Source organism: Lithobates pipiens, unplaced genomic scaffold (genome assembly GCF_037356315.1).
Source record: "Lithobates pipiens isolate NorthernLeopardFrog02 unplaced genomic scaffold, aLitPip1_a1.2 Scaffold_19, whole genome shotgun sequence".
In the NCBI taxonomy this organism is placed as follows: Eukaryota; Metazoa; Chordata; class Amphibia; order Anura; family Ranidae; genus Lithobates; species Lithobates pipiens.
The window spans coordinates 530,815,126-530,840,993 of record NW_027507764.1 but is presented as its reverse complement, the minus strand read 5'-3'; the positions used below and the strand labels follow the sequence as shown (position 1 = coordinate 530,840,993).

Genomic DNA, 25,868 nt, shown 5'->3' with positions numbered 1-25,868 from the left:
TCCATTGGTCGACATATTGGATTGTACCACAGATTTGATGTACAAGCAGTCAAATTTGTGGTACTGGAGGTGGTGCCTTGTGACATCAGGGGTGGTAACTGAGATAAAATTATTTTACAAAAGGAAGCTCTCTGGATCGAGAGATTAAATGCTCTCGTGCCCCCGGCCTCAATGAGACCAATTTGTTTAAACCCTTTTTATAGTGCTTAGGGTGTCACCCTCTGCCTGGGCTCCCCTTCCCTTCTTCCGTTTTCCTCCTTTTGTGTAACTTTTGCTTGTGCTATTGATTACCGATCTTTTCAAGCAGACTGTTTTTTCCTAGTCTGTCTGGTCTGATTGTTGACATGGATAGGCTTTATTGGCTGCTGATAATCAGTCACTAAATTTAGTTTTATTTTCCCCAGGTTTGAACAATTAACTTCCCTCTTAAAAGCATTGTATTTTCGTGTTCAGATGCCATCTAGAATTTTATATGCCATCCAATTTTGGTATTATGATTTGTGTATTGTATAATTTATGGTATTTTGCATAATTTGATGCGACAATTGCCTCGCTATATTTATTATTGTATGTGTTTTTTTATATTTTGTGCAAATTTATAAGTTATTCTTTGTCTTTGTAACAGGTTTTTTATCCTCCAGCTGTGAGCCCTTTCTGGAGCTCTTGCTTCCGTTGTCTCTCTTCCGGTGATTGGTGGGTCTCCTGGAGGCGGCGGTGATGCACCTTGCTATTGGCGCCCTGCCATCTCTCTCCTCTTGCACCCATCCTGGCCATTGTTATTGGCCATTGGGACGAGTGCGCAGGCGTGTGCTCGGTTCCTCCACTCGTGGGGTCGCATGGTCGGATGCTGCTCAGGCGCACGTGTGATGTCATCGCACACGCCTTGCTGCTGGTGTCTGACGTGCGGCGTGCATGCGCGGGACATCCTGGCACTCCGCCTATAGAGCCCCTGACCCCGTGCCGCTGTGCGTCGGCGGCCCGACTCCAGGGTCTTGAGCGGGGTTGGGTGGTATTTATGGCAGTTGCTTCCGCCATGCTGACAGGCCGTTCTGACCCAGATCTTTACTGGTATACCCACACAGACATGTAAGTTTGCCTATTTTACTTTGAGCCCTATGTCCACCTGATTTGTGATCATTTGTTTTGTTATAGCTCCATTCATGGTTATCTTTATCTACAATTATATAGGCTGTCACATTGCTGTATAACAGTTTGATGCTTTGACGGATCTCTATCCACCCTGTATATCAGCGTGGCTACCGGGGCCGAGACCATATCCACTGGTTGTGGGGTGGGTGCTCGGCCTGTCTCCGGGTCTTATTACCATTTCCAGTTGGATAGGTTAACTATCTATATATATCTTTTCGGTGGTCAATCAGGCTGTAGGTTCTATCCATTCACATTACCATTTGTCTTCACAGTCACCTCATTAGTTTCTCATGATGCATCTCACTTTTATTTTTGTGGGCCTTTGCATACATGTTCTGCACCACTCTCACAGTTTTCTACACTCCTCGGGTTTCATTCTATATTCTCATGCTGCTCCTCACTATCTCCATCCGCTTAACCTCTCACCTCGAATTGGTCAATTTTTGACCTCGGTGATACCTACACTCTATTCCTGATTGCTTCCTGTTTGTTGTTAACAGCATCATTCTATATTAAGTTTTTACCATCTTATACAAATACAGGCCTGTTTTTGGCTAAATACCACCCCCTGGTCGCCGGTGGAGACCATTGCGGTGCTTGAGCAACTTAACGGGCTTAAGCTTTAGGGTAAGACCCTGATGTATTTTTATTCGCAATGTTCAAGATATTTTTTCCTTGTGTGCCCCCCTTTTTTCTCCCATTTCTTCCCCATTTTATCCCTTTACATATGTATTTATATTTAATTATGTTATATATTTTCTAGATGTTTGTATTTCCTGAAGAAGCTGAAAAGCGAAACTAGTCGAAATACACTACCGCTTCTATTAGCCATTGATTGTCTACATTGTATAATTTGGATGATGGTGCACTTTATATATTTATGAAATTGTAGTTATATTATTCTTTTTGTGGTGGGAGGCCATTCAAACTATATTCCACTATAAGAGTATAAGGAACCGCTTGACTGAAACTGCCTGTCAGCACAGACCACAGTCTCCTGAGGCCCTGTGACAACTGGCATCTTGGCTGTTCTTGCACATACTGGGAGTAGTCTACCAGGGTACAGTTTACTCTCCTGCATTGTGGTCTCCTCCCAGTGCATAACCCCTGCAGATGTCTTAAAAAAAAAAAGACTACCAAATCTAACAAATCTGTCACATCACTTCAGCTGCCACCGACCTCTTCTACACAGCCTGACGCCATCTTAGTTGGGATTCTCCAGGCCTTGCTGGCTGAGATGGAAATCGATCCCAGGGAGGTTTTGTAGGCAGCGCCTCAAGACACCACAGCCATGGTCCTCGCTGAGATTGAACATATTTTCCTGCGGGCCTCTTGGATCATGCCCCTCTGGAGATCACCTTTGCGTTGACAGAGAACAGGGATCAGAGGTGCTGGCATTTGTCACTTAAGTGGTTACTAGACCCTAAGTTTGAGGAGATGGTCGCTCCCAAATTGAAACAATGCTTGAAATTAAATGAAGGCTCCACCTCACCTCTGTGGATGGTAAGCCTTTAAGGTCACCGCCAGGGGGGTGTACAGATCCGCTATTAAAGCAGTCCACTCTGAGATGTTCTCTAAAGTCCTGAAGCCGGTAAATCCAAGGCAGTAGAAACTTTTTCTGACTTTCTGACTATGAATCATTTCAGCCAGCTGGCTGATGCAAGAAGAACTTTGTCTCTACATCTTCCTTTGGCTACTCATTTGGAACTTGGTTCCTTGACTGGAAGGATCTTTGAGTTTGGCCAAAAATTGTTGTTTTTATTGTGTTTTTGTTTCTATTTTTTTTGGTATTCAATTGAGCCTGGGTATGCCCAATAGACTCTGTTATGTACTGTAAACTATGAAGCCTGCAATAAAAATACTGTATTTATTTGCATATAACACGCACTCCCCCCCCTTAAAATAGGGGGGAAATCATGTGTGGGTGTTATACGCCAGTATAGGCTGCCACAGGGGATGAGCACCGCAGAAATAGATCTCCTGTGTACTATGCTCGGCTCGCAGTCACCCCCAGTCCCGCCCTCTGGACGGCTCCTAGCATTGATATCTCAGCATTGGATCAGCATTATGTCCATAATATCATCAGAGCCAAGGGGTGGGACTGCTAAGGAAATCAGGAAATCCGTCTCTCTCTATTTCGGCAAAGACAAGGCTAGAGCTGGACACTGATCATGCTGCAGTGAGGAGCAAGGCTGCAGATGTGCAATGATGGGCAAGGCTGCAGATGGGCACTGATCAGGCTGCAGTGAGGAGCAAGGCTGCAGATGGGCACTGATTAGGCTGCAGTGAGGAGCAAGGCTGTAGATATAAAATGATGGGCAAGGCTGCAGATGGGCACTGATCAGGCTGCAATGAAGAGCAAGGCAGCAGATAGGGACTGATTAGGCTGCAGTGAGGAGCAAGGCTGCAGATGGGCACTGATTAGGCTGCAGTGAGTAGCAAGGCTGCAGATGTGGAATGATGGGCAAGGCTGCAGATGGGCACTGATCAGGCTGCAGTGAAGAGCAAGGCTACAGATAGGCACTGATTAGGCTGCAGTGAGGAGCAAAGCTGCAGATGGGCACTGATTAGGCTGCAATGATGGGCAAGGCTGCAGATGGGCACTGATCAGGCTGCAATGATGGGCAATAGCAAGGCTGCAGATGGGCATTGATTAGGCTGCAATGATGGGCAATGGCAAGGCTGCAGCTGAGCAATGATCAGGCTGCAGTGATGAGCAATGGCGAGGCTGCAGATGAGCACTGATTAGGCTTCATTAATGGGCAATGGCGAGGCTACAGATGGACACTGATCAGGCTTCATTAATGTGCAATGACGAGGCTGCATTAATGGGCATTGACCCTTATTTTGCTTCAAAATTCTTTATTTAAAATTTAAGTTTTTTTCCTGAAACTTCTCTCTTAAAATTAAGGTATGTGTTATAAAATCTTATATACATAATTGTTTCTATACATTATTGTTCATTATTGATTTTCCTGCATAATTTGGAAACATTGGGGACATTTTGTTTTGGTTTGATTCCTGACAAATTAAAGAAATTATGTAAAAAGAAAAAAAAAAACACTGTGCCTCATCTTTTACATTTTCAATGCAGTCAAAATCAGCAACAAATATTTTTTTTTTATAAATTTCACAATGTTTTCCCTCATTTAAAAAAGGTTGATTTCAAAACCAAGCAACAATAGTAAGACAATCTATATTAAAAGTATACATATGCTGAAAAAACATTTGTATACAACCTCCTAACTTATGTACAGGGTCTCTTGACAGCAACAGAAATATCTTGATAAAAGGTATTGACAATAAAGAATGTTACACATGTCAAATACAAATGATTACATACTTCTTTCAGCAATAATATTAGAGTTTTAATTTTTTTTTTCATTTTATTTACACAATGCATTAATGACTATGTACAATTTTGGGCCTATTTGTGTTAATTAGAACTCGCTATTTTCATCACATTTGGGAAAATCGAATACCATGTTGTCAGTCATACATATAGAAAGTCAAAATGTACAAATGTTAACAAGACATTTCTTACTTATCTGCTAATACTATCTGTGTGGCAGAAGTCCTTGGTCATTCCCCTGCCATTGTCATCACAAAAATAAATAAGGCTGTCTGATTTCACATGATGCATTTTAAATAGCTTCAGACAGATGAATTGAGTTTATATAATGTCAACAATGTCAATAATGTCCATTCTGTAATACTCTTAGTATCTGTTATTATATATCTTAGGAACAGGGGTCAGAAGCACTGCAACAATGGTTTTATAACAACATTTGTGTGTTTTAATGGTTCCATGGTTTTCAAGGTGCATATGTAGCAATTTGAATCAGACCCTGCATTCCTATATCTTACATTCAAGCCATTTTGAATCCAATTGGGTATCCCTGCACCTGAAATGTTGGTGACATTTGTCAGTTTATGACCCAGTTATCAGCAAATTAAGACTAAAATTCCATAATTAGCCATCTGTAGCATAACTTTTACGTAGCTTTTTATATTTTGTAACTTTTTTTTGTAATTGTAATTTTAAAAATGCAAATAATAATAAACTTTCTTTCACCATTTTCTATTGATTAATATTTTAGCTTTCCATCAGGCCATTTTGGCACCCTAACTGGTCTGCAGTCCCTACTCAGTGCTGTGTTCGCTTTGCTACAAGAGCCTCTGTACAGAGCCATGCTTGGACCCTTCGGTGGGAATGGATTCTGGGTAAGGTTTGAGGAATATTATAGTTTAAATGCACCTGTCACCTCTCTCAACCTTCTCTAGCTCAGGTACATGGATAGGGATCTGATGACATGGGGGGAACTCACTTCAGATGCACTTTTGTGCCTCATTCATACCCCATCTGCAGAAACCTGCATTTCTCTGCACAAAAAAAAAAAAATGCAGGTCTCTGCAAGACAGAAAACAATTGTTTTCTATGTATCTCGTTGATATCAAAACACTGGTGCAGAACTGTGCAGAATTGTGCATGTCTTCATTTTTCCCCCACAGCTCTGCACATAAACTGAGGTGAACTGACAGAAGAACTCTGCACTCCATGCACAGAGTGGTGCGATATGTCTAGGCTGCTTTGCCTACTCCCAGCTCCTATTCTGCTGCTGCTTGGTAAGGGCAGACAATAAAAGGTGCTCTGATAGGGGAATGGGGAGGTTAAGATGAGAAGACACTGATGACGGGGCTGTGATGAGGAGACAATTATGAGGGGCTTTGATGAGGGGACACTAATGAGGGGGATCTGATGACCGATGATGGGGCTGTGATGAGGGAACATTGATAAGGGGCACCGTGACTGTTCTCTGATGAGGGGACACTGATGAGGAGGCTCTGCTTAGAGGGACACTGATGAAAGGGGCTGTAATAACATGGGACATTAATGAAGTGGACAATGATAAGAGGAACACTGATGAGTTCTGTGATGAGGGGACACTGATGAGGGGAGCTGTGATGAGGGGACGGTGAGGTTACAATGATGAAGAGTCTCGAATGAGTGGTCTCTGATAAGGGGGACAGTAATGAGGAGAACACTAATGAGGGGATACTGATAGGGGGGCTGAGATGAGGGGGACACCAATGAAGGGGACACTAAGGGGGAGACTCTGATGAGGGGGACTTTCATGAAGGGGGGCTATTATGAAGGAACCCTGATATTGGGGGCCCGGTGAGGGGTTTGCTGATGGGGCTCTGATGAGGGGGACACTGATGTGGGGCCTCTGATGGGAACTAGTATGCAAAGAGAGCTTTGATGAGGACTATAATTTAAAGGGGTGCTCTGATGGGGACTGTGATGTAAAGGGGGGGCTTTAATTGCAACTAAGATGTAACAGGGGGCTCTGATGAGGGGGCTCTAATGAGGGGTCACTAATGAGGGGTCACTCTGATGAGGGGATGGGAGGCTCTAATGAGAGGAACAAAAACGGTATGCCACTGCCCCCCATCTATAGCTGGTTATCAGTAAGAACCATTGGAGGACTAAAAACAAGGCCAAGGATAAATCCAAGGAAAAATCAAAGCTCAACTTACCGACCAGCCCACAGACAAACAAGTAAACCTATCTAACAGTATGCATTAAAAGCAGGGGTTTATTCTGCACACATTTGCAAATGTAAGCCACAGAGTCTCATCAAGGCACCCTGGTATCTGTGGTACCTAACACTAACTTATAAGTGTCCCCACAATGGAGGCACATGCATTCTGAGAATAGGTGAGAACAGGTGGACTGAAGGAGTCTGATTAGTGGAACACTGGGCTCCATTCACAGAACCAGATCACATGTGGTATTTAGATGTTTTCCCAAATACCGCATGTGATCCTGAGAATGTAAATTCACTATTGCTTTATGCAGTATTTACTGCATAAATCAAAAACACACAGTAAATACCACATAAAACAGAAGTGAAAGTAAATTCACAAAAAAATAAAAAATAAATAAATAAATGCAGGCTGTAAATAAGTAGTGGTCCCCAGCATGTGATATTTAAGAAACCGGCAGCCATTGGCATCCTTAAGAACCAGTAAACAACCTGGTTGTTAAGGAGCAGGTGGGCACCATGTCCTTAACAACCGATAAGTCATCAGTTGTCAGAAGGATTCCTGCTGACAGCTGAATGTAAATCCCTGATTCCATACCAGAACCTTATCCGATCATATAGCCTGGCAGGCCATGAATTTGGATGAGTAAGTGGCCCCTCTTCCTGAACTATACCAGGACACATTCCCTCAACTTGGGAGGTGCTTTGGGGCAGGGGGGACTCTGCCCCCAGAAGTACCTTGTCCCCATGTTGATGGGAAGGTATGTGAAAGGAGGGGGAAAATACTGCTCTAAACCAAAAAAAATGAAGTGCAAATAGCAGCTAACACTCAAAGTCTAAGCCTGGGCTCACACATGTGGGGTGCGAATTGAAGCTCAGGTTTTCCTGCGAAGAGAAAACTCAGTTGTTCAGCGTTTCATGTCAGTTTTTGATCAGTATCAGCTCAGGATTGCCTCAGTATCAGCACAGGATTGCATCAGTATTTTATCCTGTTCACAACGGAACACATCTGTGAATCAGATGCGTGCCCATAGAAGATAATGGGCCTGAATTCGCACCTGAGCTGGACCGCACTGCCTAGAAAATGCACAAGGTTTTTGTGCAATGCAGAGTGCGAATGCACCGCAGATATGTGAACCAGCCTCATTAAAATGAATGTATTTTGAAATGTCCTGCGAATTGGACATAGATAAGTGGGAAGACTCTTATATATAAATTTTGAGTCTAATAAGACATAAATCTGCAACAATGACAAAACCCACACAATTCCATTCCTGTGCCTGGATTTCCGTGACCATGCCCAGGGTATATCATGCACCTCTACCTACTGTAGGTTCAAGGAACGCCCTAGTTCCATGACTAACATTACATCAATATCCTTTAGGTCAAAAAAACAAACTCTTCTATGTCCCAAATAATACCCAGTTGCTTCCTTCCCAGCAATGATCTCTCCATCCAGAACACAGAGTGAAATATCTTCCCAACATTTTTCGTTCACCACTATGTATCGACCTGGCATGCAAAGGACATCATGGTCATGCTTCAGATCAAGAAAAATATCAACCTGCCTTCAGCTTCCATCTTTGATCACATGTGGGTAATTTGGCCTCAAATGCAACAAGATAGAATCCCCAGTCAGTAAGCCCATTGATGCCACCAAATATACAGACCGAGTCTGCACTTCTGTATATGGGATCATACGGTATAACACCTTTCACATTCCAAACTAGTACAGCCCTTCCAGGCATTTGACTACCACTTTGGATTAGTGTAAGTAACGTGTTTTGGCAAAGTCTTACTGAGCTATGGTGCTAACTCATTAGGCCACTGCCCCACATACAGAGACTGTACAATCAGCTTGATGTTGGTTGATACTTCCGCCTGCTACTGCGTGCACGCCAGAGCCCATGACTGATTTCTGTCCTGTACCATCACACTCTCTACCAACCTCAGAACACGGTTGAGAAAATCTGGAGCCACTTTAACCTGGGTGTTTCTGTGACTTTGTTGAATGATATTAAGGATGCCACCAATCTCTCCGAGTAACAAAGCCCTGCTTATTGTCTGAAGCTATGGCTGCAATTTGTTCCTTAGGAGGCCGATGTCCATTCCATTAACAACACCCATCTCAGCTTCTATTCCCCCAATATAGTTCTGAATACATCCCTCCTCTTTCGGATTACCCCTCAGAAATAAGCGCCCTGCATGAACCTATTCTGGGTCCGCACATCTCTGGGAGTAAGTCACTGGTACAATGACCACATTTGATTCAGTGTATACTCAGCACTAGGGATGAGCTTCGAGTTCGAGTCGAACTCATGTTCTACTCGAACATTGCCTGTTCGCCTGTTCAGCGAACAGTGAACAATTTGGGCTGTTCGCAGCAAATTCGAAAAGCCGGAACACCCTATACAAGTCTATGGGAGAAATCTAAAGTGCTCATTTTAAAGGGTAATATGCAGGTTACTGTCCTAAAAAGTGTTTGGGGACCTGGGTCCTGCCCCAGGGGACATGGATCAATGCAAAAAAAAGTTTTAAAAATGGCCGTTTTTTCAGGAGCAGTGATTTTAATAATGATTAAAGTGAAACAATAAAAGTGTAATATTCCTTTAAATTTCGTAGCTGGGGGTATCTATAGTATGCCTGTGAAGGGGCGCATGTTTCTGGTGCTTAGAACTGTCCCTGCACAAAGTGTCATTTGTGCAGGAAAAAAAGTCTTTTAAAATCACTTGCGGCTATTGTCGGGTCCTGTAATACAGAGAACACTCAATGAGTGTTCTCTGTATTAGCCGACAATTCATTCATTCATTCATTAAAAAAAAAAAAAAAAAGCGTGGGGGTTCCCCTAAATTCAATTACCAGGCCCTTCAGGTCTGACATGGATATTAAGGGGAACCCCGTGTCAAATTTTTAAAAAAAATTGACGTGGGGGTCCCCCCAAATATCCATACCAGACCCTTCAGGTCTGATATGGATATTAAGGGGAACCCCGCATCAAATTAAAAAAAAAAATTGACGTGGGGGTCCCCCTAAAAATCCATATCAGACCCTTTATCCAAGCACGCAACCTGGCAGGCCACAGGAAAAGAGGGGGGACGAGAGAGCGCCCCCCCTCCCTCCTGAACCGTACCAGGCCACATACCCTCAACATTGGGAGGATGCTTTGGGGGTCTGTGACCCCTCAAAGCACCTTGTCACCATGTTGATAAGGACAAGGGCCTCATCCTCACAACCCTGGCCGTTGGTTGTGAGGGTCTGCGGGCGGGGGCTTATCAGAATCTGGAAGCCCCCTTTAACAAGGGGACCCCCAGATCCCGCCCCCCCCCTGTTTGAAATGGTAAGGGGGTACAAAAGTACCCCTACCATTTCACAAAGAAAGTGTCAAAATGGTTAAATAAGACAAACACACTTTTGAAAAATTCCTTTATTAAAAATGAAAAAAATAAAAAAAAGATTCCAGCGGTGCTAATCCACTCTTGCTATCCAGCGACGGATCTCCGGGGTCCAGCGATGGATGATCATATCCAGCGACGGGGGATCTCTCAGTCCAGCGCTGTCCATACATCCTTCTTCTGTCTCCACTCCGGAGACACTGCAGAGAGCCCAGCGCTGACGTTTCTTATATTAGGAGGGCGGGGCCACCCGTCACCTGACCCCGCCCCCTCTGACGCTGGTGAAGGGAGCCAGGGGTTCCCCAGTGACGTGTGGGTGACCCCGCCCCCTCTGATGTAACGGAAACCTGCGTTACATCAGAGGGGGCGGGGTCACCCACACGTCACTGGGGAACCCCTGGCTTCCCTCTCCAGCGTCAGAGGGGCGGGGTCAGGTGACGGGTGGCCCCGCCCTCCTAATATAAGAAACGTCAGCGCTGGGCTCTCTGCAGTGTCTCCGGAGTGGAGACAGAAGAAGGATGTATGGACAGCGCTGGACTGAGAGATCCCCCGTCGCTGGATATGATCATCCATCGCTGGACCCCGGAGATCCGTCGCTGGATAGCAAGAGTGGATTAGCACCGCTGGAATCTTTTTTTTATTTTTTTCATTTTTAATAAAGGAATTTTTCAAAAGTGTGTTTGTCTTATTTAACCATTTTGACACTTTCTTTGTGAAATGGTAGGGGTACCTTTGTACCCCCTTACCATTTCAAACAGGGGGGGGCCGGGATCTGGGGGTCCCCTTGTTAAAGGGGGCTTCCAGATTCTGATAAGCCCCCCGCCCGCAGACCCTCACAACCAACGGCCAGGGTTGTGAGGATGAGGCCCTTGTCCTTATCAACATGGGGACAAGGTGCTTTGAGGGGTCACAGACCCCCAAAGCATCCTCCCAATGTTGAGGGTATGTGGCCTGGTACGGTTCAGGATGGTGGGGGGGCCGCTCTCTCGTCCCCCCTCTTTTCCTGCGGCCTGCCAGGTTGCGTGCTCGGATAAAGGGTCTGATATGGATTTTTAGGGGGACCCCCACGTCAATTTTTTTTTAAATTTGATGCGGGGTTCCCCTTAATATCCATATCAGACCTGAAGGGTCTGGTATGGATATTTGGGGGGACCCCCACGTCAATTTTTTTTTTTCATTTGACACGGGGCTCCCCTTAATATCCATGTCAGACCTGAAGGGCCTGGTAATTGAATTTAGGGGAACCCCCACGCTTTTTTTTTTTTTTAATCAATGAATGAATGAATTGTCGGCTAATACAGAGAACACTCATTGAGTGTTCTCTGTATTACGGGACCCGACAATAGCCGCAAGTGATTTTAAAAGACTTTTTTTCCTGCACAAATGACACTTTGTGCAGGGACAGTTCTAAGCACCAGAAGCATGCGCCCCTTCACAGGCATACTATAGATACCCCCAGCTACGAAATTTAAAGGAATATTACACTTTTATTGTTTCACTTTAATCATTATTAAAATCACTGCTCCTGAAAAAACGGACGTTTTTAAAACTTTTTTTTGCATTGATCCATGTCCCCTGGGGCAGGACCCAGGTCCCCAAACACTTTTTAGGACAGTAACCTGCATATTACCCTTTAAAATGAGCACTTTAGATTGTGAACGTTCGGGTCCCATAGACTTTAATAGGGTTCTACAGTTCACACGAAGTTTAGGTCTGTTCGCAGGTTCTGGTGCGAACCGAACAGGGGTATGTTCGGCTCATCCCTACTCAGCACATATAAGGTAATAGGTTTTTATCAACCACTGTGAGATGTTGAAGCTCCATGTGGTGAAGGCATACTGTACCCTGGTAGCCAGCATTTGTTCCCTTTATCTAACGGAGCATGCTCCTGTGTGTATTCACTGGCATTACCTGTGCAGGGTTTCAACCTCTCAAGTGAGACATCAACCACAGGCGTATATGTCCCCCATGTCCAATTCTGGTGTCCCACATGTCCAGTAACTGAGAGCTTTTCTCTAGGACTGATAAGTCTGAGATACCGCCCCCACAAGGAAATTTTCACCCCATTGATGTATCACCTGGCACAACCGACACCTTATTATGTATAAGTGCCAGCCTCCTGGGTACCTGCACCATATTAATTCTGTTACGTCAATACATGTCATGCATTAAAAACCTTTTCTTCTTTCAATTCCTCCCTCCAACAAAAAACATATTTTACATTTCATGTTCTGATGGATTGGATATGTTATATTCCTTCCCCAACCTCCAATCCATTGCACATGTATTAATAGCACGTGTACATTAGACATGTGCACGTAATTGGATTTGTTTTGTTTCGTTCCATTTCGTATTAGAATTAATTTGTATATTTCGCAATTCGTGTCCGAAATTTCGTACAAAATATGAATTTTCGTTAGGTTCGTTAACCTTTCGTAAACAATTATGAATGTTTGTTATGATGAATTTATCATTACGAGGGGCTCCCACCATCCTTGTGCTGTGCTGACTTCCTGAGTTTTTAACTTTTAGGTTTGTTAACTTTTCGTAACAATTACAAATATTTGTTATGATGAATTTATCATTATGAGGGGCTTCCAGCATCCCTGTGCTGACTTCCTGGGTTTTCAACTTTTAGGTTTGTTAACTTATCATAACAATTGCGAATGTTCGTTAGGAATTTGGATACAAAATTTGTAAACGAAATTTCATATTTTGTACAAAATTCGGAAGCATAGCAATTCGTATTTTAGATCCTCCCGAATGTATGAATTTACGCAAATTCATACGAAACGAATCGCACATGTCTAGTTTGCATTCATAAGGAGAGACTCCAGCAAAAATGTTTGACAAGTCTTGTTGATAGGCACAGTCTTTCAGATTCAGCATTAGCACTAAATTGTCCATAAGAAAAAAACAAGTATTAAAATAGAATCTTTTTTTGTCCCTTCCCTCCTGAATGTTTATCAGAACAAATTTGCAGTGTGGTATGGCACAAACTGCCAACCAGATGATCATCTGTCATCAATGTTCCAGAGACCTCTCAAATCTTGCTCCACCAGGACTCTGGAAGCGAAAAACAAGAGCAGAATCAAATTCTTATCCATATCTGCTCGCTTACTATATGTACTCATAGTTCCCTCCTTGGAACTCTGACCAAACTATCAAAACAACCATCACTTCTTTAGGCCACTCTAAAATGATCCCCATGGTATGCTCAAAATTTTTAAAACAAGACGAACATCAATGTTGTTTCTCAAAAGTTCTAATTTTAAAAGCTAAAAAACAATGTATTTATCTGTATCTTACGATCTATACACTAACTCCCCTTTCAGTTGGACAAAGCATAAACCTTGTAATTTTTTCCACCTGAATGAACATAAAACAAAGAAAAAAAAAATGTATCCAGCTGGAGGACATATCCCATATCTATCTATTCAGCTGCTAATTGAGGAAATGGCCAATTACACCCCTTTAACTGCTTAAGGACCGCCTCGCGCCGATATACGTCGGCAGAATGGCACGGCTGGGCACAATCACGTACATGATTCTTTAAGTGCCCAGCTGTGGGTCGGGAGCGTGACCCGGTCCTGAGCTACGTGACCGTGGCCGCGGGACCAGCGGACCCAATCGCCGCTGCTGTCCCGCGATCAGGTGAAAGAGCTGAAGAACGAGGAGAGGTCTGTGTAAACAAACCTCTCCGTGCTTCCTAGTGTGGCTGTCACCGATCGTCTGTTCCCTTTTATAGGGAAAGACGATCAGTGATGTCACATGCCAGGCCACGCCCCCTACAAGAAAAAAATAGATAACGTCACCGATCGTCTGTTTCCTTTTATAGGGAAAGACGATCAGTGATGTCACATGCCAGGCCACGCCCCCCTACAATAAAAAAAACACATAACGTCACACATAACCCCTACACTGCCCCCTAGTGGTTAACTCCTTCACTGCCAGTGTCATTTACACAGGAATCAGTGCATTTAAATAGCACTGATTGCTGTATAAATGACAATGGTCCCAAAAATGTGTCAAAAATGTCCAATGTGTCTGCCATAATGTCGCAATCACAATAAAAATTGCTAATTGCCGCCATTACTATTAAAAAAAATTAATAAAAATGCTATAAAACTATCCCCTATTTTGTAAACGCTATAACTTTTGCGCAAACCAATCAATAATCGCTAATTGCAATTTTTTTTTACCAAAAATATGTATAAGAATAGGTATCGGCCTAAACTGAGGAAAAAAATTTTTTTTATGTATTTTTTGGGGATATTTATTATAGCAAAAAGTCAAAAATATAGAATTTTTTTCAAAATTGGCGCTCTATTTTTGTTTATAGCACAAAAAATAAAAACCACAGAGGTGATCAAATACCACCAAAAGAAAGCTCTATTCGTGGGGAAAAAAAGAACACCAATTTTGTTTGGGAGCCTTGTCGCACGCCCACGCAATTTTCAGTTAAATCGACGCAGTGCCGAATTGCAAAAAGATGCCTGGTCATTTGGCTGCAAATTGGTCTGGGGCTTAAGTGGTTAAAGGTGGATTAAACAATAATTTCTCCACCTGAACAAAACACAATTAAAATAGATAATGAAACAAAAACCAAAAATATTTAAAAAAAAAGATTGATAACAAAATAATTAAAAATCTGGCCACACAAAAACAACATGACAAGACATCCACCATAAAACAATGACAAACACTCAACTTTTAATGAAAGACATCCATGGACTTTCCTCATGAGAAGAGTAAGTGCTCATTTCGATCTGAAAGACAATTCGTTAATGGGAAAAACAAAAAAAAAATCTGTACCTCATCACAAAATGTGTAACTTCATTTGTAACTCTTTAATACTATTGTTTATTTTTTTCACTGTTTGCAAACAATTACTAATTAACCACTTGATTACTGGGCACTTAAACACCCTTCCTGCCCAGACCAATTTTCAGCTTTCAGCGCTCTCACACTTTGAATGACAATTACTCAGTCATACGACACTGTACCCAAATGAATTTTCCTGACAGACTCCATGGCAGCAACGTGTGGGTTAAGTCCCGCCTCCACTACCCTATAGGACACTACTCCCATAAATCTTTGCTCCCTGTCCCTGGCCGTGTTCTTTTTTTGTCGTCCTCCGTAGGACCCATTACGGTCTTTCTACCTGAAGATTGCTCCCACATGATTCCTTTGTTGGTTTGGCCGAATAGCGACTGTGGATGGAATTGTCACATGACTCCGTTAAGCCCTAGCTACTAGCGGGGTATGGAGTGGGCATTTGGATATAAGCGCTGGAGGAAAGCCAGGAGCCTAGCCACTGGCAGGCAGGCTGCGCATTCGGTCGGATAGCCCAGCTAAATAGCAGGTGACCTATTTTGCCCTGAGAACTCTGGTATGTATTGTGCTTACCTTCGGCCTGGAGACGGTCGTGTGGGAGCGGTAAGATTGTTCCTCTTTTTCATGGCAGCAGTTTGTGTTTGTTCCTTGCCTTTTCTCCTTCATTTTTCCGTTCGTTTTTTTGTGTGTCTATGTATGTGGGTATAGGCATGGCGGCCGGATTAGCCTGCGTTCCAGCCGCCGCTCACTTCCTGGTTTTCGCATGCACGAGTACGGCACAGGATCGAGGCTTGGCTCGCGCATGCGCGATAGCGGCAAAATGACGCTATTCACGCAAGCGCAGTAGCGGTGCACAGGACGCGGTGATGACGTCATTATGGCGCCCTATTTAAACATAGAAAATAGCCTGCAAGCTTTGGGAATGCTTGCAGGTTATTACGTGACTTCCCCTTGTCCAGGATTTCTGCTGTGGAGGTAGGTGGCCTTCTGGGAAGAAGGGGGTGGGTGTGTGTGTGTGTATGGTGCCCTCAGCCTTACTTATATGTCTTTGCAGCATTTATGGAAACCCCTAGAGATATGGACTCACCTCCGCCTGTATGTGGCCAGCCCTCTCATAATAGGTACTGTCTGGGGGGGAAGTAGTTTGGGAGGGGGGGGGTCCGGTATTAGTCAGTGTGTTATCTTTCCTTATCTGTATGTCTCTTCTATCTCTGTCTTAGCCCATCTAGATCAGAACAGCAACGCAGCTCAACGCACAGAGGAAGCGATTCTTCTAAGTCTTACCACCGGCATTCATATTCTAAGTCTAAACATCACGGCTCACCCTCAAGATCTGGGCGCCGTAGCGAGGATCGATCTCGCTCCTCCAGGGCTCATTCCAGCCGCTCAGTTATTAATACTTGCTGGGGATGCAGATCGCAAGTTCCTATTGGGAAATCCCTGTGTGACCTCTGCTTTTCCAAAGCCTCTAGTGAGAGAGGGGGTACGGACCAGCAACTAAGATCCCTTGTGGAAAAAGTGGTGAAAGAATCCCTCAGTCAGACCCCAGTCAGACCCCTGTGCCTCAGTCAGAATCACCTCAGTCACCAGTCAGGGAGTCGCATGCTCAAGAGCTCTGGGAGTCCTCTTTAACAAGCCACCATTCAGCTGCTGCTTCAGACAGTGAATCTGAGGAAGACTTGACTTTGCCTTACTTTCCCCCTTGGTGAAGGCCATCAGAGAGGCTTTGAACTGGGAAGATGAGGTGGCTAATCCTTCCAAACAAAGGAAGTATTTCAAGCAACTTAAAAGGGAGCGTCTTAACTTTCCATTCCTGTCTGAACTTGGTGAGGTCATCACGGATGAATGGAGTAAAGTTGAGAAAAAGAATAGTATGCTCTCAAAAGTCCTAAGGTTATATCCCTTTAAGGAGGATGAGGTCAAGTATCTGGAATCAGCTCCACTCGTGGATGCAGCGGTGATGAGACTAGTAAAACATGTGACCCTTCCATTGGAGGATACAGTTTCATTCAAGGATGCCTTAGATAGGCGGATTGATTCCGATTTAAAGAGAGTCTACCTCACTGCTGGTATGGCATGCAAGCCAGCATTGGCTTTAGCGGCAATGTCCAAGGCCATGGAAGTCTGGACGGACGGTGTGGATGATACCCTCAGAAAAATTTCGGATGAAGTCGCTAAAAACTCTCCTATCCAGGAGTTATGGCTTGCTTCGGCTTTTCTGGGGGAGGCTTCGATTGACATCATCCGCCTAGTGTCCCGGGTTATGCTTTCAGCTGTAACCGCCAAAGGGGCCCTTTGGCTCCGTCCCTGGCTGGCTGATCCAGCATCTAAACAGGTGTGGTGCCGTATCCCTCTCGAGGGTTCTTCCCTTTTTGGGAATAAATTGGATAATGCCATATCCCGGGCCACTGGTGGTAAGTCAGGGTTTCTTCCTCAGGATAGACGTTTAAAAAGCCAGAGGAGATTTTTTCCTAAAAAGCAGTATCAAGAGCAGGCCAGGGAGGCCCGTAGTTATAGACCCGGTCGGGAATATTCCAGATCATGGAAATCAAGGCAGTCATCCTTCAAGAAATCTGCCAAGAGCAGTGCGACAGGAGAGAGGGAACCAACCAAATCTTTTTGAGATTGGGCCCGCTCAGATAGGCCAGGTGGGGGCTCGTCTTCTACATTTTCGGCATGTCTGGGCGGCCTCAATTCAGGACTTCTGGACCATCAGAACGGTCTCTTCAGGCCATTCTTGGACCTTCAGCAGGCCCCCAAGACTAAAGTATGTTCCCACTTCCTTTCCAGCCACAGAAGAAAAAAGGCAGATCTTGTTGGCCTACGTGAAGTCTTTATTGGCTCAAGGCGCTGCCGTACCCGTGCCAGACGATCAACGAGGGAGAGGAATTTATTCTCCTCTTTTTATGGTTCAAAAGAAAAACGGTTCTTGGAGACCAGTCATAGACCTTACACATCTGAATCGTTTTATCAAAAAGGAAAGGTTCAAGATGGAAACCTTGTCAACAATACAACAGTCAGTCCAGTCAGGCGACTGGATGATTTCAATAGACCTAAAGGACGCTTACTTTCATGTCCCTGTGGCAGAAGATTTTCAGCAGTTTCTGCGATTTTCATTAGGAAAACTACATCTCCAGTTCGTATGTCTCCCGTTCGGACTTTCAACGTCCCCCCGAGTGTTCTCAAAGGTGTTGTTGGCCGTAGTGGCTCTATTGAGAACCAAGAGAATTCGTCTTCACCACTATTTGGATGATCTTCTGCTGCTAGCCCAGGACAGAGACCGTCTGTTAGTGCACAAGGGTCAGGTTATCTCCACTCTTCAAGAGTTCGATTTGGACGATCTTCTGCTGCTAGCCCAGGACAGAGACCGTCTGTTAGTGCACAAGGGTCAGGTTATCTCCACTCTTCAAGAGTTCGGTTGGATCCTGAATCTAGAAAAGAGTCAGTTAATTCCTTCCCAGTCTCTTGTATTCCTAGGCGCACTCTTCAACACAGTGAAGGGTACCATCTCATTACCCGAAGAGAAAGTAGTGGTAATTCGGGACAGAATTCGTCCGGCCCTCTCAGCCTCCCATCTTCCGGCTCTTCAGTGCCTGAGAATTATTGGCACCATGGTGGCCACGATTCCAATGGTGAAGTGGGCCCAATGGAAGATGAGACCGTTCCAAAAAGGGTTTCTTCACCAATGGCTAGGCGACAAGACTCAACCTATCCGGATCACATCTTCAATGAGAATCTCTCTGCTCTGGTGGCTTCGGAAGGAGAACCTATTCAATTGTCATTCCATTCTCCCCATCTCATGGGTAACAATAACTTCGGATGCCAGCAACAGGGGCTGGGGAGCCCACTGTTTGACGGAAGTAGCACAAGGCACCTGGGACTTCCCTTCCAGGAGGATGGTGTCGAATATTCTAGAATTGAGGGCAACCTTCCAGGCGCTCCTAGCCTTTCATCATCTGGTATCAGGAACCTTGGTCCTACTCAGACTAGACAACACAACAGCAGTGGCATATATAAGGAGACAAGGAGGTACTCGAGTCTGTCCCTTCTTCAGGAGGTAGAGCCAATCATGTCTTGGGCTCAGAAGAACCTGGTCAACATTACAGCAACTTATGTTCCAGGAACGCAGAACGTCCAAGCGGATTTTCTGTCTCGAGTCAGTCTGGACAACAACGAATGGTCCCTTCACGAAGAAGTTTTCAGGTGGATTCTAACGTTGTGGTTCTCCTCAGAGGTCGACCTATTTGCCTCCCCTTGCAACAAGAAACTGGCAAGGTATTATTCCAGGTTTCGGGATCCTCAGGCCTACGGAGTGGATGCTCTGACGGATCGATGGTGGTTCAACAAAGCTTACGCCTTTCCTCCAACTCCTATTATTCTACAGTTCCTGCGGAGACTCAAATCAGAAGCAGTAGAGGTGATAGCTGTAATACCTTATTGGCCCAACAGGCCATGGTTTCCGCTCCTAATGCTCTTCAGTGTCAGAGATCCGATTCCCTTACCTCTCAGACCTGATCTTCTATCCCAGGGCTCGAAGCTCCATCCCTGCCCGGCCCATCTATGTCTGAGGGTCTGGTTTTTGAGAGGGGAAGGTTAGAGGCTCTGGGTTGTCCAAAGGAGGCCATTCCTACTCTTATGAGTGCAAGGAGGAAAAGTACCAACCAGGTGTATGAGAGGATTTGGTCTAGATTCACAAGTCACTTGTCTTCCAGGTCTTGCTCCAATGGTAATTTGACGGTTCAGGATGTTCTGGGTTTCTTACAGTCCGGACTAGACATTCCCCTATCTGTCAGCGCTCTTCGTGTGCAAGTCTCGGCAATTTCGACCTTTTCTGGAGTATCCTGGGCTAAACATCCCTTGGTTCAGCAATTTTTTAAAGGAGCAATTAGACTTAGACCACAGAGGAAACCTAGATTCCCCAAGTGGGATTTACCGCTAGTTCTCGACTTCTTCTCTCATCTGGACAGAACACTTTCAGTGAAAGAATTGTCCCTAATGACATCTTTTTTGGTGGCCATATCCTCAGCAAAAAGAGTCTCTGAGATTCAGTCTTTAGGATCAAAGGAACCTTTCCTCACATTCTTCCCTGACAGAGTGGTCCTAGTGCCAATGCTGGGTTCGAACCCAAAGGTTACCTCAGTCTTTCATGAAAATCAGGACATTACCCTTCCTACCTTTAATTCTGCTGGGAGTCAGGATCTTCATCCTCTCGACATGGGAGTTATTCTGAAACGATACCTGGAGGCAACAGCTTCTTTCCGGCAATCAGATTATCTTTTTGTTCTTTTTCATGGTAAAAGCAAAGGCCTTAGGGCTTCGGTCAGATCCATCTCCACGTGGGTGGTTCAGGCGATCCAGTGGGCTTATAATGAGAAGGGCTTGGCTCCTCCTGAGGCGGTTACGGCACATTCCACGAGAAGTCTCTCTACTTCTTGGGCAGCTTCACGTCATGTGGCTCCTGAGGTTATCTGCAAGGCTGCCTCTTGGTCATCCATTCATACATTTATGGCTCACTATTGTGTTGAACCTGCCAGTTTATCTTCCGTTGATTTTGGTTTAAAGGTGCTGTCGGTGGACAGTGTTAAATAAATTTTTGTTCAGCATTTTTGCCCACCCGAGTGTGTTTGGCGAGTTATTTCCTACACGTTGCTGCCATGGAGTCTGTCAGGAAAACAGAAAATTCCTATCAAAATACTTACCGTAATTTTCCTTTCCTGATGGACTCCATGGCAGCAGGAGTTCCCTCCCAAAATGGCTGGAGTAGGCTAGTTACCGAACACGGCCAGGGGCAGGGAGCAAAGATTTATGGGAGTAGTGTCCTATAGGGTAGTGGAGGCGGGACTTATCCCACACGTTGCTGCCATGGAGTCCATCAGGAAAGGAAAATTACGGTAAGTATTTTGATAGGAATTTTCCGTTTTTTGTCCTTTTTTTCCCCACAAATAGAGCTTTCTTTTGGTGGTATTTGATCACCTCTGGGGTTTTTATTTTTTGCGCTATAAATGAAAAAAGACCGAAAATTTTGAAAAAAAACGCATATTTCTTTGTTTCTGTGACAAAATTATGCAAATTATAAATTTTTCTTCATAAATTTTGGCCACAATTTATACTGCTACATATCTTTGGTAAAAATAACCCAAATTAGTGGATATTATTTGGTCTTTGTGAAAGTTAGAGATTCTACAAGCTGTGGTGCGAATCTCACAAAATTGATCACATCTGATGTACTGGTGGCCTATCTCACTTCTTGCGACCTGAACAAGCCAGGAAAGTACAAATACCCCCCAAATGACCCCTTTTTGGAAAGTAGATATTCCAAGGTATTTAGTAAGAGGCATGGTGAGCTTTTTAATGTTGTCATTTTTTTTCCCACAATTCTTTGCAAAATTAAGATTTTTCATTTTTTTTCCACAAAATTGTCATTGTAATAGGTTATTTCTCTCACGTGGCATGTGTATACCACAAATTACACCCCCCCAAAAAATTCTGCTACTCCTCCTGAGTATTGCAATACCACATGTGTGGGACTTTTTCACAGCCTGGCCACATAGAGAGGCCCAACATGCAGGGAGCGCCATCACGTGTTCTATGAGCATAAATTACACATCTAACTTGTTGACTACCTATTACACTTTTGAAGGCCCTGGAGCACCAGGACAATGACACGTGGCACTGATAACAGATGGCACTGATACGTGGCAATGATGACACGTGGCACTAATACGTGGCACTGATGACAGATGGCACTAATACGTGGCACCGATGACAGATGGCACTAATACGTGGCACCGATGACACGTGACACTGATGACAGATGGCACTGATAACACGTGACACTGACAACAGATGGCATGTGACACTGACAAGTGGCACTGATGACAAATGGCACTGATACGTGGCACTGATGACAGATGGCACTAATATGTGGCACTGATGACAGATGGCACTATGTGGCACTGATGACAGATGGCACTGATGACAGATGTCACTGACAACAGGTGGCACTGGGGACACATAGCACTAACAGGTGGCACTGGGGTGGATGGCACTGGGGCGGATACCAAAGCGCTTTTATGCTACCACTTGCAAGCATGCGTCTGAAATTCTCCCTGACTTTATCTATAATGTCTCATCCTTCAATCAATTGAAGATGATTTCTGTCTTTTTAATCATGCATTTTTTTGAATTATTGATTATTATTGTAAACCTTGTTATAATATGTACTTGTATATACACATATGAAATATAATCAATTCATATTATTGTTACTCATGTTATTATTGTTTACCCTCAAATCTTATACCTAGCCAATGAATTTCAGATATGTCCTTGCATACCTACCTTGCAGCTATGCTTCATTCAAAGTCCCATCCTATTTTTCCTATAATACTTGATTAGGGATGGAGGTAGATGAGTCTATACATTCTTTGCCTCATATAAAGTCCCAATTTCCCCTTCCCCCCTCTTTGTGTCTAACTCTTGTATCCAGTTGGAGGACATATGCCATGACCATCTATTTAGCTGCTAATTAAGGGTATATCCAATTACCCCCCTATCAGGTGGACTTTTTCCACCTGAACAAAAAAAAAAAAAAATAAATGAATAAACAAATAAAATACAACATAAAAAAAAGTTAAAAAAATAAATAAAACAAAATCTAAAAAAAAAAAAAAAACATTTTTTTTTAAATCAAAAAAATTTAAAACAAAAATGTAATAAAAAATAAAAAATAAGGGAAGAGAAAAAAACAATAATCAGAAAAGTGTTTTAACAAAAAACAAAACAATTCAGAGGTTTATCCTTGAAAATACTAAAAATATATATCAAGGTCCTCTATCATATTCGTCTATCCTCTATCACAGTGATGGCGAACCTTGGCACCCCAGATGTTTTCGAACTACATTTCCCATGATGCTCATGTACTCTGCAGTGTAGATGAGCATCATGGGAAATGTAGTTCTAAAACATCTGGGGTGCCATCACTGCTCTATCATATTCCAAACATGAAACTCACATCTAAACCTTATTTGTAGCAAGGAAAGATTCACCAGAAAATTCTTAGCATCCATGCAGTTCACTAAGTGCTGCTAACATTGTTTCCCCCAGTGTAATATTTGAATAACCACATGGCTACCTTCATTTTGACTTTACGCAGCTGTTCTACATATTGATGATTTTCAGTTTGTAGCCTCCGCATTTGGGTCTTAAAAGGGAAGTGGGGTTGATTACTATGGCCTCCATGTTTTGAATTGCTACCCCATCTGGCAGAATACACTTCATAAAGCCTTGGGGTCATTTTAGGGTATTTCCTTTGCATATCATTCTTAGCCCTCAACCAATATTTGGCTATGTGACCCACCGTTTTACACAAAAAACATTTTATAGCTGGTTTCCCTGTAAAGGCTCTTCTTTAAGCATGTGGTGGAAACTGGAAAATTGTATACTTACCTTTCCGTAATTTTCCTTTCCTGTCGCATCTTCATGGCAGCATACACTCTGGGTTGTGACTCCGCCTCCACCACCTGATAGGACCACATAACTATAAGATGATGATAGGGCCCCTGCCCCAGTATTCTCTGTATATATAAATCACCTCTAACGGGTGGGACATTGTATGCTGCCATGAAGATGCGACAGGAAAGAAAATTACTGAAAGGTAAGTATACAATTTTCCAGTTTCCTGTCACATCATGGCAGCATACACTCTGGGGAGTAACTCGCAGACTGGGTGGGATTGCAAGAAAATACATTTATTAACAAGGAACATAAGAGTTGGCCTGAATAACGGCCCTTCCAAAATCTACTGTTGAAAGCCGTGCAGAATCCACCCTATAATGTGATATAAAGGTGTTTCTGGAAGACCAGGTGGCTGCTTTACAGATTACAGATCCGCCGAGACCCTACAATAGGCTGCCCAAGAAGTTGCCACTGCCCTGGTGGAATGCGCCTTTAAGCCCTCTGGAATCTGTAATTTACTCAGTAAATACGTTTTCTTGATTGCTTTAACCAGCCATGAAGAGATGGTACGAGCTGATGCCGCTTGACCTTTCCTAGGGCCATATGGAAGAATCAAGAGGTTCTCAGATCTCCTGAATAGGGATGAGCCGAACACCCCCCTGTTCGGTTCGCACCAGAGCCTGCGAACAGACCTAAACTTCGTGTGAACTTTAGAACCCTATTAAAGTCTATGGGACTCGAACGTTCACAATCTAAAGTGCTCATTTTAAAGGGTAATATGCAAGTTACTGTCCTAAAAAGTGTTTGGGGACCCGGGTCCTGCCCCAGGGGACATGGATCAATGCAAAAAAAAGTTTTAAAAACTGCCGTTTTTTCAGGAGCAGTGATTTTAATAATGATTAAAGTGAAACAATAAAAGTGTAATATTCCTTTAAATTTCGTAGCTGGGGGGTATCTATAGTATGCCTGTGAAGAGGCGCATGTTTCTGGTGCTTAGAACTGTCCCTGCACAAAGTGTCATTTGTGCAGGAAAAAAAGTCTTTTAAAATCACTTGCGGCTAAATTGTCGGATCCCCGTAATACAGAGAACACTCAATAAGTGTTCTCTGTATTAGCCGACAATTCATTCATTCATTGATAAAAAAAAAAAAAAAAAGCGTGGGGGTTCCCCTAAATTCAATTACCAGGCCCTTCAGGTCTGACATGGATATTAAGGCTAACTCCGTGTCAAATAAAAAAAAATTGACGTGGGGGTCCCACTAAATATCCATACTAGACCCTTCAGGTCTGATATGGATATTAAGGGGAACCCCGCATCCAATTTTTTAAAAAAATTGACGTGGGGGTCCCCCTAAAAATCCATACCCTTTATCCGAGCACGCAACCTGGCAGGCCGCAGGAAAAGAGGGGGGGACGAGAGAGCGGCCCCCCCTCCCTCCTGAACCGTACCAGGCCACATACCCTCAACATTGGGAGGATGCTTTGGGGGTCTGTGACCCCTCAAAGCACCTTGTCCCCATGTTGATGAGGACAAGGGCCTCATCCTCACAACCTTGGCCGGTGGTTGTGAGGGTCTGCGGGCGGGGGGCTTATCAGAATCTGGAAGCCCCCTTTAACAAGGGGACCCCCAGATCCCGCCCCCCCTGTTTGAAATGGTAAGGGGGTACAAAAGTACCCCTACCATTTCACAAAGAAAGTGTCAAAATGGTTAAATAAGACAAACACACTTTTGAAAAATTCCTTTATTAAAAATAAAAAATTTTTTAAAAAGATTCCAGCGGTGCTAATCCACTCTTGCTATCCAGCGACGGATCTCCGTGGTCCAGCGATGAATGATCATATCCAGCGACGGGGGATCTTTCAGTCCAGCGCTGTCCATACATCCGTCTTCTGTCTCCTCTCCGGAGACACTGCGGGATCCCAGCGCTGACGTTTCTTATATTAGGAGGGCGGGGCCACCCGTCACCGGCTTGCTCTTGGAGACCCCTGATCTCTGCCTGCACCTGACCTCGGCCTGTTCTGACCTCACTCCTGCCTGTTCCTATTGTACCGTTGCTGCCTGCCTGTTGCCGAATCCTGCCTGTACCCGGACCCGCCTGCTCAGCCCCTGGTCCGCACCCCAATTGCCTGTGTTACAGCCTATTCCCCTGCTGCTTCGGGGTTTCTGCTGCTTCCAGCTCCTGGGCCCTCATCATAGGCTCTCATACCGCTCCCAGCCACCTGTCTACTCTACCAGGGGTTGTAAGTCGGACACGTACGGGAGACCACCCGCCCAAGCAGACTCACTGGTCTGGTAAGTGGAAGTCTGACAGCTTCCTAGCCTGAAGTAATGTCTCCACTACCTTCTGAGAACAGCCCTGTTCTAGGTACCTAGTCCTCTCAGCCTCCAGGCCATCAGATGTAACCTCTCCGGGTACAGATGTAGAAGCTGGCCCTGGGAGAGCAGGTCTGCTGACAGTGGAAGAGGAAGTGGATCCGTTGTGTT

The 25,868-nt window shown here is 44.2% G+C and overlaps 1 protein-coding gene across 7 annotated transcripts in view; it reads left to right on the top strand.

The window, feature by feature from the left end:
- Window positions 1-25,868, top strand: part of SLC43A1 (solute carrier family 43 member 1) — a 740,549-nt gene that overhangs the window by 672,566 nt on the left and 42,115 nt on the right. For 6 of the 7 annotated variants that reach the window (XM_077493198.1, XM_077493195.1, XM_077493197.1 and 3 more), the window contains one exon: window positions 5,250-5,373. The exons of the other annotated variant lie outside the window; for it this stretch is intronic. In XM_077493198.1, the coding sequence (XP_077349324.1) occupies window positions 5,250-5,373 (124 nt within the window). The remainder of the gene's footprint in view (window positions 1-5,249; window positions 5,374-25,868) is intronic. 7 annotated transcript variants of the gene reach the window in all.